The sequence below is a fragment of the Struthio camelus genome, chromosome 8, assembly GCF_040807025.1.
Source record: "Struthio camelus isolate bStrCam1 chromosome 8, bStrCam1.hap1, whole genome shotgun sequence".
Taxonomy (NCBI): domain Eukaryota; kingdom Metazoa; phylum Chordata; class Aves; order Struthioniformes; family Struthionidae; genus Struthio; species Struthio camelus.
Window position 1 is genome coordinate 35,900,122 of NC_090949.1, and position 16,945 is coordinate 35,917,066.

Sequence of the window (16,945 nt, forward strand, 5' to 3'; positions counted from 1 at the left end):
AATACAGGTTAAGTTTGGATGAGCTCTTGCACAGTGGAGAGCGGATGATAAGACCCTTGGAATAATCAGATTTGCAGGTGTTAACGTGCGCGATCTTGCCCAAGGGCACCGAGAGAGGCTCGCTGTCGCCCTTCGGCATGACCGCCCCGCGGCCGCACGGTGCTGCCCTTTTGCTAGAAGCTGCGGCCGTCGGGGCTGAGCCGCGCTCCTGCTCCTGCCGCCACCTCCTGCTCCTGCCGCCACCGGCAGCCTTCCCGCTGGAGCGGGCTAGGAGCGCTCTGCGCTCAGGAGGGTTTTGCTTTGATGAGCAAAACCTCTGAAGTAGATGCAAACGTGCTGACAAAAGGCTCTTTTGTCTGAATCCCTTGCAGAGGTGAGATGCCTCTTCCAACAAGCAAACTGCTACACCCGCACTGACAGTTCTGCCGGCAGAGCCGCTTTGGTGCGGTGCGTGATAAGTAAATAACAAGTGGCAGCAGGGCGCAAGGTAATTTTGTTGTGGATGCCGCTGTGTCGGGCTCCCGCGCCGGCCACCCCTGTGCTGCGAGCATCCCCAGCGACCGTGGTGCCGCTGCAAAGCTGCAGCCCTGTCCATCGCGCGTGCTGGTTTTGGACCAGGCGCAGTCAGCGTGGTGGGTGTATTCAGGTCAACATCTCTGAGAAACACTAAGAGATAATCTGAATAAATCCTGTGCTACCTGTCGGGGAAGTAATGCTTGTGCTCAGGGTCTGGCCACAGACCACACAGGCAAGGATTGCTCTTTCCAATGCAAAATGGCAGCAGTGGCCTATGCACTTCTCCTGCTCCCAGCAAAAAGGCAAAACTGACACCAACCAACCCAAATGGCTTCTGTGCATGTGGAGACAGAGCAGGATTTCTGTCCTAGTGTGTGGCAGAGCAGCTTCAGAGGAACGGCTGCTGAAGGTTGGTCTCCAAAGCGCGTGTTTTCAAAATGCAAAGTGGTGGCAAAACCACTGGCTCCCGCGCAGCTGCCCGGTGGGACCCTCTCAGCGCCTCTTCCCCCTCTGAGCGCTGCGGAGATGCTGGTGGTTCCCCTGCTTGTAACCCGCGGGCTGAAAGGAGAACGGAGGCCCTGGGAGGTCGGTGCGAGGGCGGCGGCGGGCGGGCGCTGTGCAGGGGCCGCGGAAGCCTTGCCCGGACCACGCTGGGCTGCGCCACTTAATGAAATCCAGCTGAGGAAATGCAGAAGCCCAGCAAACACTGTGGCTTCTGGACTAAGGCGGGGAAAAAAAAGAAAAAAGACACCAAAATCAAAGCCGAGTTGCACGTCAAACCCGGCAAAGGAAGGTTCAAGGTTAAATTTGGCCAACTCATGTTCATTACTTATATCTTATGTAAGCTGGGGTGTATCAAAGTCAAATGACGTAATCTGGGCGCATCCTCGACGGGAAGTGGGTGCTCTGTTCGGCTTTGATCTCTGCGGTCGGAAAGGATGCAGCTGCTGGGGCCGGAGGCTGGGACTGAAACGCGGCGCTCTCACTTGCAAATCACGGCTTCGGTCTGTCCCGGGGTGGCGACAACGGCGTGTCGCCCTCTCGCAGCGGCTCGGGGGTCGTTTCGGTCCAGCTCCTGCCGGAAGGGCGTTGGCAGCAGAGAAGCGCCCGTGACGCAGGACCAAAACCCGCTGCGTTTCCACCGCTGTGCTCAGATCCCCTCCAGCCCCTTTCCCGGCCCAGCTCACGTGAATTAGTGTGGGGCTGCTCTGCCCCTTTTCCTATTCTGACAAACTACTGCTGTGGTACCTCCTTCCCGATTTTTTTTTTCCGATGTTTGTACAGGCATCATTAGCGTGGATGTTGCTGTGACTTTTTGCCAAACGAATGGGGTCGTGAGCGCGAGCCGTGCGGCTGGGAAGGGGCAGATGTGGTCAACAGTGGCGCTCCCGGATGAATCTGGGATGTCTCCTTTCCTCTAACCACGCGAGAGCCTGAGCCTAAATCCCCTGGACAGTTTCTTCGGGAGGGACCCATATGGCATGGAAACTTTTGATCCCTCTCAATCAGCTAATAAACTTTTTAAAGTAAAGCGATGTAAATTGGCGATTATAAAATACTGTATCCTTGAGACAAAGCAGAGAGCAATCAGTCTGACGTGATTTAAAAAGCAGACTGGCATTGCAAATAACGCACCTGTGAGTTGTGTTACTACCTTTGCCTCTGGAAACGGAGCCGTGTGTCAGACCGGCTGCTTCACATCCTCCGTCAGGGACTTGCGCAACCCCAGAGGCGCTACGTTACTTTACCGCGTTTCAGATTTTCCCCAGATTAATTTCCCTTAATTACCTCTCAAGCGCGCTTCGGGCTGCCGGGGCGAGAAGTGCCGTTTTTGGGGCTTCGCCACCGATTCCCCAGCGGTGCCGAGCATCGTGGGGCTCCGGGAAGCCTCCCCGTCCCAGTGCGGCGCGAGCCTGGGTGCGAGTTTGGGACGCGGCATCTCGCACGCCGCGGCCGTATCCCCGCCGAGCGCCGTCCTTCGCTCCGCGGGGCCAGAGCCTCGAGGCGCTCGTCCACACGGGGCTGCGAAGCGCTGAACGGGAAGGCTGGGATTAGCAGGGGAAAAATTTGCCTGCTCTAACTCGTCTTTGAAGCGTCGCGTGAACGAGTGACCCCGTAGTTTATGGTTGGCCTCTCTTTAAAGCAGGTCAGCCCTGAGCTTCTCCTAACGAAACCGTAGGCCCTTTTCAAGCAAAGTCTGTGCGTCAAAACCTGTTCCCTTGCCAAGAACGGGCTGCACTACCCCATTACTGCTCCGTAATGAAGGCACGAAGAGTCCTCTCTGGCGGCTCCAGGCTGATTTTTCCGGATGCAGAATCAGCCGCGAAGCTTCCCGCGCTCTTCCAGCTTTACCTTAGACATAGTAGCTCCAAGTGTTTCCTTCCAGGTCTTCCTACTATTTTTGCAAAGCCAAGCCCGAACTGCTGCCCTGCGTCGGACCTTTCCCCTCCTCGTGGAGAACAGTTTGCCCCGTGGGCTTGGGCCGCCTGTGCCCGTGCAGGGCGCTGGCCTGGGAGGCTTGCACGGGAAGGGGCGCTTGCTCAAGGCGAGAGGGAGTCGGAGCAACCGCCTCTCGGCTGAGCCGGGCTGCCTACGTGCCAACACGTTTGCTCTGAGCGCAGAGAAAAGGGAGACTTCCATTCCAAGCTACTAGCTTCAGTTATTCACAATTTTCTCAGGAAATTCATCTTTACCCTTGGGCCGTACTATAGCGTACTCCTTCCAAGCCGATGCCTCCGTGTGCAGCAACAGAAAAGCGTAGTCAGCCCGTGCAGTACGTAATGGGCCATATTTGCCAAAGACACGGCAACGGGGGTGTTTGCAGAGGCCCAGCTCCTCTAGGCATACGGATATTGGCCTGAAAAATTGCTCTTGCTCCTTCTTTGCTTCTCTTCAGGCTAACGCTGTAGGCTCCTGTCCCGAAGGAACCCAATTAGCTCCAGATGTCTTGCTCTTTGTACGCGTTTTAATCTTTACCCTCAGTTTACGTAATGCAATATCTGATTTCCGCATGCAGTTTCCCCCGCACAAAAATGCAAATATATCACAAGATCTCACCAACAAAAGCAAACACATGGAAAGCCAAGGAGTGGAAATTAGCACAGCCACCCACCGACTCCTCTGCCATTTCTGGTCGCAGCCCCCACCTGGGTCTTCAACGGCTTGACTTGCCCGAAGCCGAGGAAGCCGGGACGGGGGCCAGGCCGATTCCCAGGGCGCCGGGGGACAGGTTTCCGGCCGGGGCCCGCGAGCCCGTGTGAAAGGCTCAATGGCAGAAAAGCCCTGAAATCTTGCTCTTCTGTGGGAGCTGGTAACAGTCAGGCTGCGTAAGACTGGATATTTTTCTCTAGATGGCAGTCTCGGTACGGAGTCCCCGAGCGGCGTCCGGCGGCGGCGGCGGCAGGGTCTGGCCGTGCCTCGCTTGGGCCTCGCTTTGCCTCGGACCGGCCGGTCGTTCGCCCTTCGAAGCCGCTGTGTCCTCGCAGCCCCGAAGCGAGCGCGCAGGCCGTGACGCCCGCCGTTCCCGTTCCCCACGCGGAGGCTCCCCGTAACCGTGTTTTCAGGCGAAGGCTGGTGGAGAAATCCTGCCCGCGGCCGTCCCGGTTTGCCATCGTTTCGTCCCGTCTAGCTACTTGTTCGGTTTTCCGGCTGCAAGGTGGAGCACGAGCCAGTTATCCCAAATAACCCTCCACAAAGGCAGGTTAAAACTGCCGCTGTCGGGACGGGATACAAGCTTCACGCCGCACGGCGCCGCACGCTCTGCCGCGGCCACGGAGCGCGGCACCAGCCACCCGCCAGCTGCCTTCGCCCGCTCGGGGCAGGCGGGAGAGCGCTGATGGGAGGGCAGGGAACCCTGCTAGTGTGTCAGCACTAGCAGGGCAAAACATTGTATTTTTCTGCTTTTACAAAAAAAAAGAAAAAAGAAAAGACAAGACGTGGAATAGATCCATGCAAATTAAAAAGTAGCAAAATCTAAACTAGGCAGTAGTGGTTTCAAATGCCCAGACTGTACTGGTCAGTGCTCTATCATAGAGGAAATCAAAGTCAAATTTAAGCAGCTATAGTGAGTTCTACTTTGAACTGATTATCGTAAACGTCTTATAAAAAGCAGCTGAGCTGCATTTTTCAGTTTTACATATAGGCATCGGAAGCCCACTAAATAGCTGAATGCCTCTGTGCCTGTATGTTAAACAGATTGTGTGGTGCAAAGAAGGTACAAAATAAACCTCTGCTCATACATACGTAACATACTATTAATTTTATCTGTCACTGCCACATGGGTTGATGGGGAACAGCCTATTTCCACTGGATATTTCATAGGAGTTGCTTTCTTGGATCCAGGGAAGTGCTACCGCTTCCTCTCACCATGCACTTATTCCTGCAAAAATGTGCGCAAGGCTTTTGCAGCTCAGTGCTTGCAAGCTGGATCTTTTTTTGCAGCTTAACTTTTGGAGTTTCTTCTTCTGTCTTTTTCCTCTTGTTTGTTTCCAGCTTTCCTTTCTCTTCATTTTCCTCCACTGCTTTCCAGCTTAGGGATGCTGTACGACCAGATGAGCTTGGAGAAAAGGCTGGGCAGACGCTGCTGGGTTTGGGCTGCGGTGGATCCTTCCGGGCTGGCTGACGGTGGCTGGGTGCTGGGGAGTTTTGCCCATATAGGCTGAGCTGTGTAGGTTTGTCCTACTACAAGATGTTGTAACACGTACCAAAGTGTTAAAGCAAGGGATATATTCCATAGCAACTGCAATGTTTGTGCTAGCAACAGCACATGGGGTTGCCTCGCTCCAGCACTCACGGCACCGCAGCGACTGTCCACATTGACCTGCTGCAAGGAAAGTTGAAGTAATGAAGCACAGATTGGAAAAAAATGCTTGTAAAACCAAAGCTTCAGAACTGATATAAGCGACTTGTAAAAGACTCCCACTGAGAACTAGAGGGCAAGAAGCTCACAAGTGGCTGCAGGCCTGAGCTGGCTGGATTAAACTGTATCTTGTCGGGTTACGTGGCAGCTGTGCGTCCAGGGCACAGTGCACAGCCGAGCCCGGGTGGCCGTACAGCCTCCCCACGGGAGCAGCGGGGCACTCGCCTGGCTCAGAGCATGGGCACAAGTCTCCGCTGTGGATGCACCAGGGCAGTCAGGCACTGCTGGGAAAATGGGAATATTTAACCGAAAAGTTAAGAGTGTTTCTTAGCTTAACCCTCAAGAAGCAAGAGTGTTTCTTGGTGCTAGTTTTACAGTCTGCTGCTGGTTGCATGGGTCGGTGATACATGCTACCAATGCTAGCACAAAAGATGTTCCTAAAAGTTGCTGCTGTTCTGGAACTTAACTCCCTCAAAGCAATAGCTAAAAGCGTATGAATGGCCTTCGAGAACAGGTTTTCTTTATTTGGACTCCCTTCATTTGTTTCCCTTTCATTGATGATTTTAGCATTATTTTAAATCCATGTAGAGAGTCCTTGACAGAGGGCCAAGCACAGGTGTGGACACCAAAACTGGAGGGGTGGCATCTGTGGTAGGAGAGGGAGATGTGATGGGGAGCAGCTAAAACCCCCGGGAACATGTAGTGGCTAACTTTTAAGAGAAGTTTTTAACAGCAAGCGATTTTGCTCTGGGATATTGGATGGGATTGTGAAGGAATACTCTCCCAGGTGAGGTACTGGGAGCTTCATCACTTGGTGTCTTTACATCTAGACTGATAAAGCAATGTGAAAGTGTCTTATACAGAAAAATTGGTGTTGTGGGCCTGATCCAAAGTCTCCTGAGTCAGCAGAAAGACTTCTCTTGTTGAAGTGGATCAAACTATATATGACCCTGATTTTACCATCTCCAGTTCTTACACGTCTAAAGCTCTGAGGATTTTCAGTCTGATTCACTCCTTAGAAACTATTAAAAATGTAAAGAATGTTTTAATCAGCATCTTTTAGCATAAATAATACTCTAGAAACATAACGCAAATATTAAGTATTCAGTTACTTCCCAGAGGCCCATTGCTTTTATTCCACATACAGTATGAAAGGTAAAGGTTAAATTATGGCTGTGAGTTCAGCATTTTAAAACTCTACAAAGCTGTCAAGCTCTGCAGTCCCGTTCACACGAAAAGCTTGTCAGCACGTGTTGCTGAGAACTGTGGGAGTTCTCCACTGGCAACCCAGAGGAGACGAGCAGAAAAGGGATGAACCGATGAGAATAAAGAAGAGAATTAATTGTGGTCTTTAAAACCAATATAACTTGTGTTTATTCCTCTGGCATTGCAATACCCTTCCGAAAGAGAGGCCGACTGCTACCAGAGGCAAAGCCAACTTCATCTTTTGCAGGCTGACAAATGGTCATGTAAGTTACCAAATAACCCAAGACCTCAGGATTGAACTTCTCCAATTGTTTTCACATGATGCAACTCTAAATCTCTCTTTTGAACAGTATTAAATTTCCTTTCATTCCCATAAACTTCAGAAAAAGTTGACTGCTCTCACATTTCAGACTGTGACCCAGCTAACTTGCACTTTTCCCCTCTGCTAGTCTGGAGAACAGAATAATGAAATTCAGACAACAGTGACCAAATGTTGCTCGGTAGAACTTTCCTTTTACAAAACAGACGAATACTCCTGGGCTCCAAAACACTGCAGGGAACAAAACTTGCAAACCTTATGGAAATAAAAGAGTAAGCCTATGCAGTGACTTCATCTCCTTTATCAGATCAGAGCCATTTTCACTGAAATTGAAATGGATTTTGGAAAAATTATAAATAGAGCGAAAGAATTAAAAAATCCCACTGAAGCCGTTATTGAAATCCTGCTTTATTTCAGGAAAAAAAAAAAAAAAAACACAACCACGTGAGTGGAAGCTAAATTTCATAGACCTATAGAGACGAAAAACTTCATCGTCCTCGTAATTCACAGAATTGTTGTTGCAGATACAGGTGTGCTTTTATGAGAGCCAGGAAAACAAATATTTTAACTTTTGTGTTTGTGATTATAAAGGAGATAGGCCAATGCACTGTGTATTCTGGTTCTGACAAAGGGCTACAGAAAATGACCACAGATCTGCTGCGCTGAGGTTCGGTTGTGGCATGGTCTGGAATTTGTCCCTTGAGGTGCTGAGCGCTCTCAGAGCTCATAGAAATCCGAACAAGTCAGTCCACTCAGCATCTTGCCAGATGAGGCCATGTATTTATATAACAAGAAATACCCACTGTGCTCCAGATTTGCTGCCGTGAGTGGAATTGCGTTCACTTAAGCCCGTTGCAAATTTAGTCACTTGAGTCAAAATAAAAGGAGCCAAAATACATAAATCCAGCAGACAAAGTTTATGGGGGAACTAAACCAAACATTCAACATCAAGATTTAGTGCAGTCAAATTGTTATAACTAAATGGGGTACCTTACATCATTTTGTGTCCTAGGGGCATAGTCTCCATTTTAGTGGTGTGCTAAACTCACGCTGATATCAATAAAAGTTTTACATGCAAAATGAGTGGAAAATACGAGATGTTAGATAGTACGCTACAAGTCTATAAACCTGATACCTAAAACCTGCTATCATGGTTTTGCCAACCCCCCGCTAACTTCCATGCAAATTCCACCAATGGATCTCTCGTTCAGTTTGACTTAATTGAAAGTCTTAAAGGTAAATTGAAATGCTGCTGGAATAAAAACCTGTTTAAGACGCCAAATCCCTAACAAATTCCCTGTGTAGACTTACAAGTAAATACATTGAAAAGGCCAACGTACAAGCCTTCTTATTAATCTGTCAGACCATGAACGCTAGAATCTATTTTTTTCCTGCAAAATTTGTGACATTCTTCTTCCTCTAATGACTGAAGTATTTTACTGCTCTCCATTCCTGGCAACAAAGATGACATTGTTCAAGAAGTCGGTGAAACCTCCCTTATTCATGCCGATGATTACAGGACCCCTTACCAATTAATTTATGTAGAGAATTTGGAGGTATAGAGCAGACGCCACGGCTCGTTCCTGGCGGGACTACTTACTACAAGTTGAGCTGGGGCTACCTGCAAAGTCATCTGACTTGCTGTGAAAGTCATGAATTAAGACAGTGGAGCGTAATGTTAGTTCAGCTTTCTAAACTATTGCCTTAATAATCTCCTCCTTGAATCAGACTTTTGAGGACTGGGCTAACTGATTCCTTTTACAAAAAGAAAACACTCTGTAAGAGAAACCTTGGCCCCTTTGAAGTTAACAAGGAGTTTCACCTGAGATTACCTGACGTATTGTGCAGAAGTACAAACTGGTCATGCCTGAATTAAGCTGTAAATCCATTACCTTCTTTTCAAGACTTACTTCTGGGTATAATGAGTAAGTCAGAGATAAAACAACTGCAACGCTTTCCTCCTGGAAGATCCCTACAAAGCCCAGCATCTGAAATGTAAATAAGCAGCCTGTGTGATTATTTGGAAGCATAGCTGTTACACGCTTCTCCCATTGCCTGTCCTGCTCTGTACCGTGTCTGGTTGTTAACTTAGTGCTTTGAAAGTGCCCAGCACAATGAGATAGCAAATTTAATGAAATGTCGGGGTGCCAACACTCAGTTACAAAAATAAAATAACAACAGCAGCAACAAAGACAATGCATAAAATGTATGCCAATATTTGCATTTGTTATTAAGTAGTTGCTCGTGTTTGTGTCCCGTTCTATCACCCTCATTTTTTCAGAAGGGTAAAATTACACATTATGGAGGTATGTAATTCAAGGATATAAAGAACAGAGTCCTTCTGCTATATATATAAAATTCCAGTGTAATACACGTGTGAAAGGGAAAGAACTGTGGTCTAATTCAAGGTTTTTCCTTTTATCTTTTCCGTAGCCTCCTGCCAATTTTCAAAGTGCTCCCAGATCACTGGCTGAACGAGATTATCTGAAGGAGATTACACTGAACCTCCTGATACTCTCTTCTATGGTTCCCTAGGGCTATAACCTGTCCCCCGAGCCCTGATTACGCTCTCTTCCAGCGTCCAGTCCTTTGCTTTCCTCTTAAGGCAAAGAAAAAATGTCAGTCTGGGAAGGAGACAGAACTGTTGTATAGACTGGCACAAACACACCTGTTCAGTGGCCAAACCTGCTGGTTTTAAAATAAAGAGAGGCCCCCGGCAGGGGATACATATCCCACTACCTAGGAAAATACTCTGAACCACTCCAGCGTCTCGCCCGCTGACCTTCCGGATCCAGGCAGTGGAAGTTATGTCAAGAAACATCCTGACAAGGACCAGTGGTGGATTTAGCTCTTAACTAAAACAGTGCATCAAGTGCAATCCATTACCTCTCTGTCTTTTGGTATCTGTTCTTACCCCTGTTGAAAACACAAATACCGAAACCAAAGTCTTAATTGCTTAATAGTCGTCTGTCATGATGACCAAGTTTATCAACCATTTTCTAATGCAACATGAACAAAATGAAAAGCTTTTGCTACATGACCATATAAAGTAACAGGACTCACATGGATAGCATACACTCTTCATGTTGGCCAATGCATGTTTTTCTTAAACTGTCCGCAATGAGCTTTTACAAGGAAGCTAACTTGCTGAAAAAGAAATCACATAGCAAGACCTATGTCTTTCTTGCACTTGCCTATTCTCTATACAGTGCTTGATATTTTTTAGATAATTCATAAAACATGCATTCATATCTCCTGTTCCTTTTAAAAGCTAAAAGATATTATTGTTTGTACTGCACACGTTCCCAAAAACTCAGATAGAGAGACAATGTCTTCACACACGTTAGACAGAATTCCTGACCTAAAAAACTTACAATGTAAGCAAAGATATAGGCAAATCTCCAACCTCTAAAAAGTAATACCAATTTTTGTTTTCTGAATTACGTTGGCATTTAAAAATCGATGGTGAAATCTCAGATTTACACGTGGTCTTTCCATGGAGCCGCAGACTCGGTGAATCCAAGAATGCTTCTTTGCAGGAGCAGAATAAACATTCTAGCCTTATCTTGAAGTTCCACCGCAGAAGTCTTAACATTTTGGTTTAGTTGTATTTGAATTTCAAGCGGGCAAAGAATGATCGATATGGCCCCAAATGGTCAAAATGAAAAAAAAAAAAATTTGCTATAGACTCATAGGAATATTAGGGAGAGATGGAAAGAAAAACAAGGATTATTTTATAATGTGACATGATACTTAAGAATTTTGTCAGTGACTGCAAATGTGTAATGTTTCTCTTTTAGTTTGCTGTACTTCTGACATTATTCTCTTACAATATTTTGCTTATCATCTTCTTGTTAGGTTTATTGTACTTACAAATCATTCCCAGACAGTCAGCTTCTTAGCTATCTTTTCATTAAAAAAAAAAGAAAAAGAAAAAGAAGAAAAAAGTTGTGTGTGTAAGACATTTTCCCTGCGGGAATTAATTCCACAAAGATATTGACTACAAGCCTTTCGTTGTTTTAAAATATGTAGACATGTATCAAACAGGCTATTTGTCTCCCCAGAGTCACCTCTGAAGTTTTATCTGTGCACTGCATCTCCGCAGTATCCTGCAGATCATGTAGGAGAAATTGCCTCTAATTCCTCCTCCAAAGCCAGTGTTTATTCTTACCTTGACTTCTTTCTGCCATCAAACAGTTATGAATACTTTGTCCTGTTCACTCTGTAGTATTTAGGGCTATGTCCACTCTAGCTCTTTTGTTCAATATATTTTTAGTTCTTCCACTGTGGTATGACAGACTGCTGTACGTTAAAGGAAAAATAGGGAGAATATTTGTATTGATTTCAAAATGCTGCAGATTAAGAGCAGATGTACTATATATTCCTCAAATGTATGTTTTAACGTTCATTTATGTGCTGGGCTGAACAGTCTTCAAGCCAGGAAGTGATTTATATTTGCTAATTGCATGCACTTTGGTAGATTTGCAGCTAAAAATAAGTGGCTTGTTTTTTAATTATAAATGATTTATCCTTTCATGCTGCATGTATCTAACATTTAGAAGCTAGCCCAAGACTTGGGAAATCTGCAGTTAGTTTCCTGATCTGCCATAGACTTCTTTTGTATCCTTAGGCACTCACTGTGGGTTGTCCCTGGGCCCAACTCCTAGGTATCTGGACCTCACAGACATCTTGCCTCATTATAAAACAAACAGAGAGATTAAGGAACAATTTTATGTTACAGCTAAATGAGTTTAATGTCAGGTTGCTGCCAAAAGCAGCAGTTCCATCGTTCCTGCCCCACCCTGGAATAGGGTCACGCTCGCCCGTATTGGAGCTAACACTAGAGCAGCTGGCTGGAGGGTTGGCCCAGCTGGCTGATCTCAAAGATCATAATTTTTTATTTTGTCAGAGGGTTAGTTTTCAGCTGGACCAGTTGGCTGAATGGACTTCCCATGATGAGATCAACTTAGAGGTAACTTGAAATGTCACCCTCCAGAGGGCCAGGGCAGCAACAGCGAGTCTAGGCTGGTGCTGCCGAAATCCTACCCCAGCTATCCGGCCTGACCTTCTCACTGGCATTAACTCTAGCATTCATGTGACTAGATGATACCTGTCAGCACCCTGAGGCTACTCACAGGCCTTAATGGCCTTGGCCAGCCTCACCTGGGGCCTCCATCCACCCACACATCCTGCCCAGGGACTCTATTTAAGCTCAGTCCTGGCCCTTCCCTGCCTGTCTAGGCTATGTTGTAGGGGTACTTCTCTGCAGTGCTGTTGATCCTGACCCATGGACCAACTTCCTGGCTTGACCTCAGACCTGCTGTGTTATCACAGACCTGCCTGGTGATTTCTGGGCTGTGTCTGACCTGTTTGCTGTCATTGGACCTGATCCTGACCTGTGGATTGACTTCCCTCCTTGATCTTGGGCTTGTTTCACCACTATGAACTTGCTTGACGTCTCTTGGTTGAGCCTGGCCACTGTTCCTTAGCCTGCCTTGCTGGGGTACTGTGGGACAGGGCTGTGGCCAGTGAGGACCTGGCCTTGCTGGCTGTGTTATCGTGCTTGGCTGCCTGTCCCTTAGGGGGCAGCTGGCCCTTGTTGCTCCCTGACAATAAGGGGGTAGGGACTTAAATTGGCAGAAACAGCTTCGCTCTGTGAAGCTTAGCTCTTGAACCATCTCAGCTCCTTAGTGGGTCAGAGACAACGTGTAGGATTGGGAAGACCATGTAGCTGCAGGGGAAAGCCAACAATGTGGGTCGTCCTTAACCTTGATTTGGATCAGCTCTGGCTGGTAAGGAAGGGTTTGGTGTTATGGATGGTTTAAGCTGCTCTAAGCCCATACTGCTGCCAGAAGGGAAGGTTGTGCAATTGTTAGTAGACATGAGGAAGGTAGTGGGAATGCATGAGGAAGGGTAGGGAGGGAGGTGGCAACATGATTAGCTTAAGCCAACAATGAAACTACATCCGAAGGCATCTCAGAGCAAGGAGGTGAGAAGTCTTGCACCTTGAACAAGGAGCTACATAGTAAGGAATGTTTTAGAAATCAGATCCCTCCCTGCTGCAAATATGGACACCCAGGCCTGCGCAGCAGGGAGTCCCTTCCATGCGTGCTGAGCCCAGGTCCTACCCCAGCTCTCAAAGTATTGAGCTAGGCTCACCCTTTTCACTTAATCCATTATGTATGCTTATTTTAGTGTTAGAGCTTTGCTAGGAAATGGATAATCCATTGTCACTGTGCTCCTCAGTCTAAGAAGGAACGCATGTGTTTGCATATGAGGGGAGACAGTGGTATCAGATCCCAATCTCTTTCCCTAACACATAGCTAGATGCTTTTCTGGGTTTGTTCCTCATCTTAAAATTATGTTAAGTGTCTGACAAGAAATACAAGATTCATCTGGCAGAAAAAGCACAGGGGAGGGGGGGGATCTGTTTCAGCAGGAAGTGAGGAGGAAATTCCTTTAATCTTGTCCTTGTTTTCATTCTGCTCATGAACTTTTTATTAAACAACTGACTTTTAAAATTCTAAATCTAACCTAAAAAGCCCAGGAATGTGACCATTCACCTGAATAAAGGTAGTTTTCACTTCCAGTAGCCTCAACCAACTTTGGCGGTGTCACTTGACTTCAGCAGAACAGTGCTATTCACTACTGAGTCTGTCTGACCACAGTCACAGCTGACACAACGTACAGCGAATTGGTACTTCGCACTGGCGAACAGGAAGGAACTGCAGCCCTCGTGCCCACAAAGCTCAGTTTTCTGTCACCAGCGAGCGGAAAAAAGCATGTTTGGGGTCTGGTTGTGGGCATCATGTCATGCTCTGCTGGGCTGACCGAGCCCTTCTAATGAGGCCACAAATGTGTAGAAAGTGTGGTCACGTGGACAATCCCTCAGCCCAGCATGAGACCTGTTGGATAATGGAGGAAGGCAAAACACAGCAGGGTTAAAATGCTGCTCTTGGTGCTTACAGTCAGTAAATGCTTATTCACTGATTGCTAATTACTTACGCAGCAGTAGCTGCGCTTGACTCATTTTCAGCTAAGCTGTGACTTGTTTGCATAGAAGCTAAATGGGGAGAAAATTATGTTAAATATTGTTTTCACTAAGTGAGAGAGGGCTGAACGTGATTCTTAAGGTGCAAACCAGACTGCTGACGACTGATAGGACAAGTAGGAGAGATCCAGTAAAGCTGAAAAGATGTGAGGGAAAAGTTAGAAGCTCTTAACCACCAACCCATGTAGGAAAAAATAGCTGAGAAATCACTTTCCCACATTGCTAATTCTTGGTTTCTTTGTTTTGTTTCACTGCAAGTGAAAAGAAAAAAAGCAGAAGAATGCATCCAGAGAGCATGAATTTTAAGTTACATATAACCCATCAGCTGTACTCCCCGTAGCCTCGGCTGTTCCTGCCGTGCTTCGGCAGTGAATGGTGGCGTTCCCAATGACAGGAGGTGGCCAGCGCCTACGTTGTACCTCTCCATCATGGCTCAGAAACGCACCAGTATCTCCCTGCCACTCTCATCATCCTGATCTCTGGCTGCGTTACCGATGAGCCATTGAGGATCCTATCCTTTGATCCACAACTGACATGTTCTTGCCGGATCTGGGGTACAGCAACACCTCGCCTGCACCCCCAGGGGTACCGCGAAAGGCTTTGTGACTCCGTGTTTCGGCATCACTTTGCTGTAGGGGTTTTCAGACTCTCTTTTAAAAACATCAGCTGCCTGTAGAAAAGTCTAACGATGATTTCCATCAGGTCGCAATTCTGGGTGAAGGAGAAATAACCGGAGGAGTTTGGTAGGCCTCAAGAAAGCAGAAATCCCTCAGGGCAGCCAGAATAGACCTGACCACGTTGCTGGGGGTCAGATGCACGGTGACCTGTATTTGCAATTGTGCCTCGGACACCTTTAGGTGGTGATTTCACCAACTCGCTCTCCAGCTTTCATGGCATCCCTTACTTCATTATTGGGGTCCGTTTTGGCAAAGTTTGCCGGTGATAGGGCAGGAAAATGATGGGTATTCCAGCTCTCATCTAGAACGATGAAAGATCAGAAAAAGACCAGGGAAGATTAGAAAACAGTGGCAGCAAGTAACAAAATTGGACTCTGCTTGGAAAAGCCTCCCCCCCTCGCCGTGCATTAATCACAGAGGACGCATTTATTTTAAGAGCAACACAGCAAAGCGGAGAAGGGACGTCAAACCCAACGGGAGCTTCCCTAAGCCCAGGCGCCGGGAAAGGGGAGGCGGGCTGCGAGGAAGGCCGCCGCACCCGTCTTCGGCGTGGACTGGTGCTGCTGGCAGGGCGGGGAGGAGGTGGGCGAGAGGACGGTGGGCAGCGAGAGGCCGCGAGCTGAGAGGGACGAAGGGCCGAGAGGGGCCAAGGCGCTACAAAATGGCGCCCGCCCGTCAGCGCCGGGGCGAGCGCCCCCCTGCGGCGCGCGGCGGGGCCGGGCCGGGCCGGGCGGGGGCGGCAGGGGGCGCTGCCGGGCTGCGCGGGCGGCGGGCGGGCGCGGAGGAGCCGCGGTCGGGGCTGGGCCGGTCTGTGAGTGGGAGCTGGCGGAAAGTGACAAGCGAAGGGTTGAGGGAGGCAGAGGCGGCGGCCGCCCGCGCCCGGCGCTCGCTCGCCGCCTGGAGAGCGGCAGCCCGGCGGGCGGCAGCGCAGGAGGAGACGCGTTAGCGCGGCGCAGCGGAGCGGAGCGGGGCGGGCCCGGGACGCCGGCGCTGCGCTGTGGATGTCGGAGTAGCGCGGGCGCCGGCTCAGGAATGCAGCAGCCGCCCCGGCCGGGCGGCGGGGACGGGAGCCTCTTGCTGCTCCCGCTGCTCCTGCTGCTACGCGCGGGCAGCCGGGCGGAGCTCGCCGAGGCCACGCAAGGTAGGGACGCGCGGGACTGCTCCTTCCCCGCCGCCGCTTTTGTGTCCCGAGTCCGGCGAACCGAGCGCGGCCTCGGGGCGGTTCCCCCCCCTCCTCCTTCCCCGACACCCCCCCAGCCCGGCCTGGCCGCGGCCGCGGAGGGCGGCGGCGCCGTTAACGGCCGTTAACGGCCGCGCTGAGGAGCTGCGGGTTTCGCCCGCGCTTGGCCGCTCCCGAGCGGCTTCCCGAGGCACCGCTGCCCTCGCGCTCCGGCTCGGCGGCGCCGTTGGCCACCTCGCTGCCCTTAACCGCCTTCCCCCAAGTTTGTTTTTTTCTTTCTTCCTAACCTGCTAAAGAAACCTTCGATTTCGTTTAAACCCCTCTCTGTATAATTTCGCCATCCTCTCTGTTTTAGTCAGGGTTTTGCTTTCGGGCCTTTTGCAGTGTCTTGCCCGTATAACGGCGTAGCGCATGCATGAAGGGACCGGGACAGAGTCGGCCGAAAAGGACTTGAATGTTCGGGCCGAGTTAGTAAAAAGCGAGCAGTGGTTTTGGATGCCTGCGTGAGGATTTCAGTCAGAGGGGGGGGATGTTCACGGACTCGGTCTCCTGGAAGGTGCTTTGCGGTGGGTACTTAAGTCACGGGTCACTTTTGGAAAGTCTTGATACTGCAATAAATATTTAGTGTTTGAACAAGAAGGTGAACGCTAAAGAGCTCTGAAACTGCTGCCTTTAGATATTGAGAGGTTCAGAACTGGAAAAGCTGTGGTTTTAAAGCCCCTGAGCTAAACTGCAGATACTGCCGGCTGTTTGCCATTAAGAAGTCAGTTGGGGCTATGAGATACAACGCGGTTGTCACCTGCTGGTGTCCGCGTTTCTGCCTGTGCGTCCCTCGCAGGGCCGTGACCGGGAGGGGGTGTTGGGTGGTGGAGCCGTTCGAATCTGTTCCAGGTGCTACGGGGGCTGCATGGGACACGCGAGTCCACGAGCGACACGTGTTCGATCGCCGGGTGATATCCTGGCTTTGGAGCAGGAATTCTCCGTGCCATCTCCATGGGGAAAAAAAATTCCAAGTGTCGTTTTTTACGCTGTCTCCAGGGAACTCTGTGTATGCTTAACAAAGTAGCTGTACTTCAAAAAGGCAAAAATCCCCACCCCAACCTTATTTCAGCCACATCTTCTACATCCTTAAAGTTAT

The 16,945-nt window shown here is 49.1% G+C and overlaps 1 protein-coding gene across 1 annotated transcript in view; it reads left to right on the forward strand.

Moving 5' to 3' along the window:
• The first annotated feature begins 15,424 nt into the window (after positions 1 to 15,424).
• ROR1 (receptor tyrosine kinase like orphan receptor 1) overlaps positions 15,425 to 16,945 on the forward strand; it is a 171,531-nt gene continuing 170,010 nt past the window's right edge. Inside the window, exon 1 of the mRNA XM_068953427.1 lies at positions 15,425 to 15,768. Within this exon, the coding sequence (XP_068809528.1) occupies positions 15,660 to 15,768 (109 nt within the window). The 5' untranslated portion in view covers positions 15,425 to 15,659. The remainder of the gene's footprint in view (positions 15,769 to 16,945) is intronic.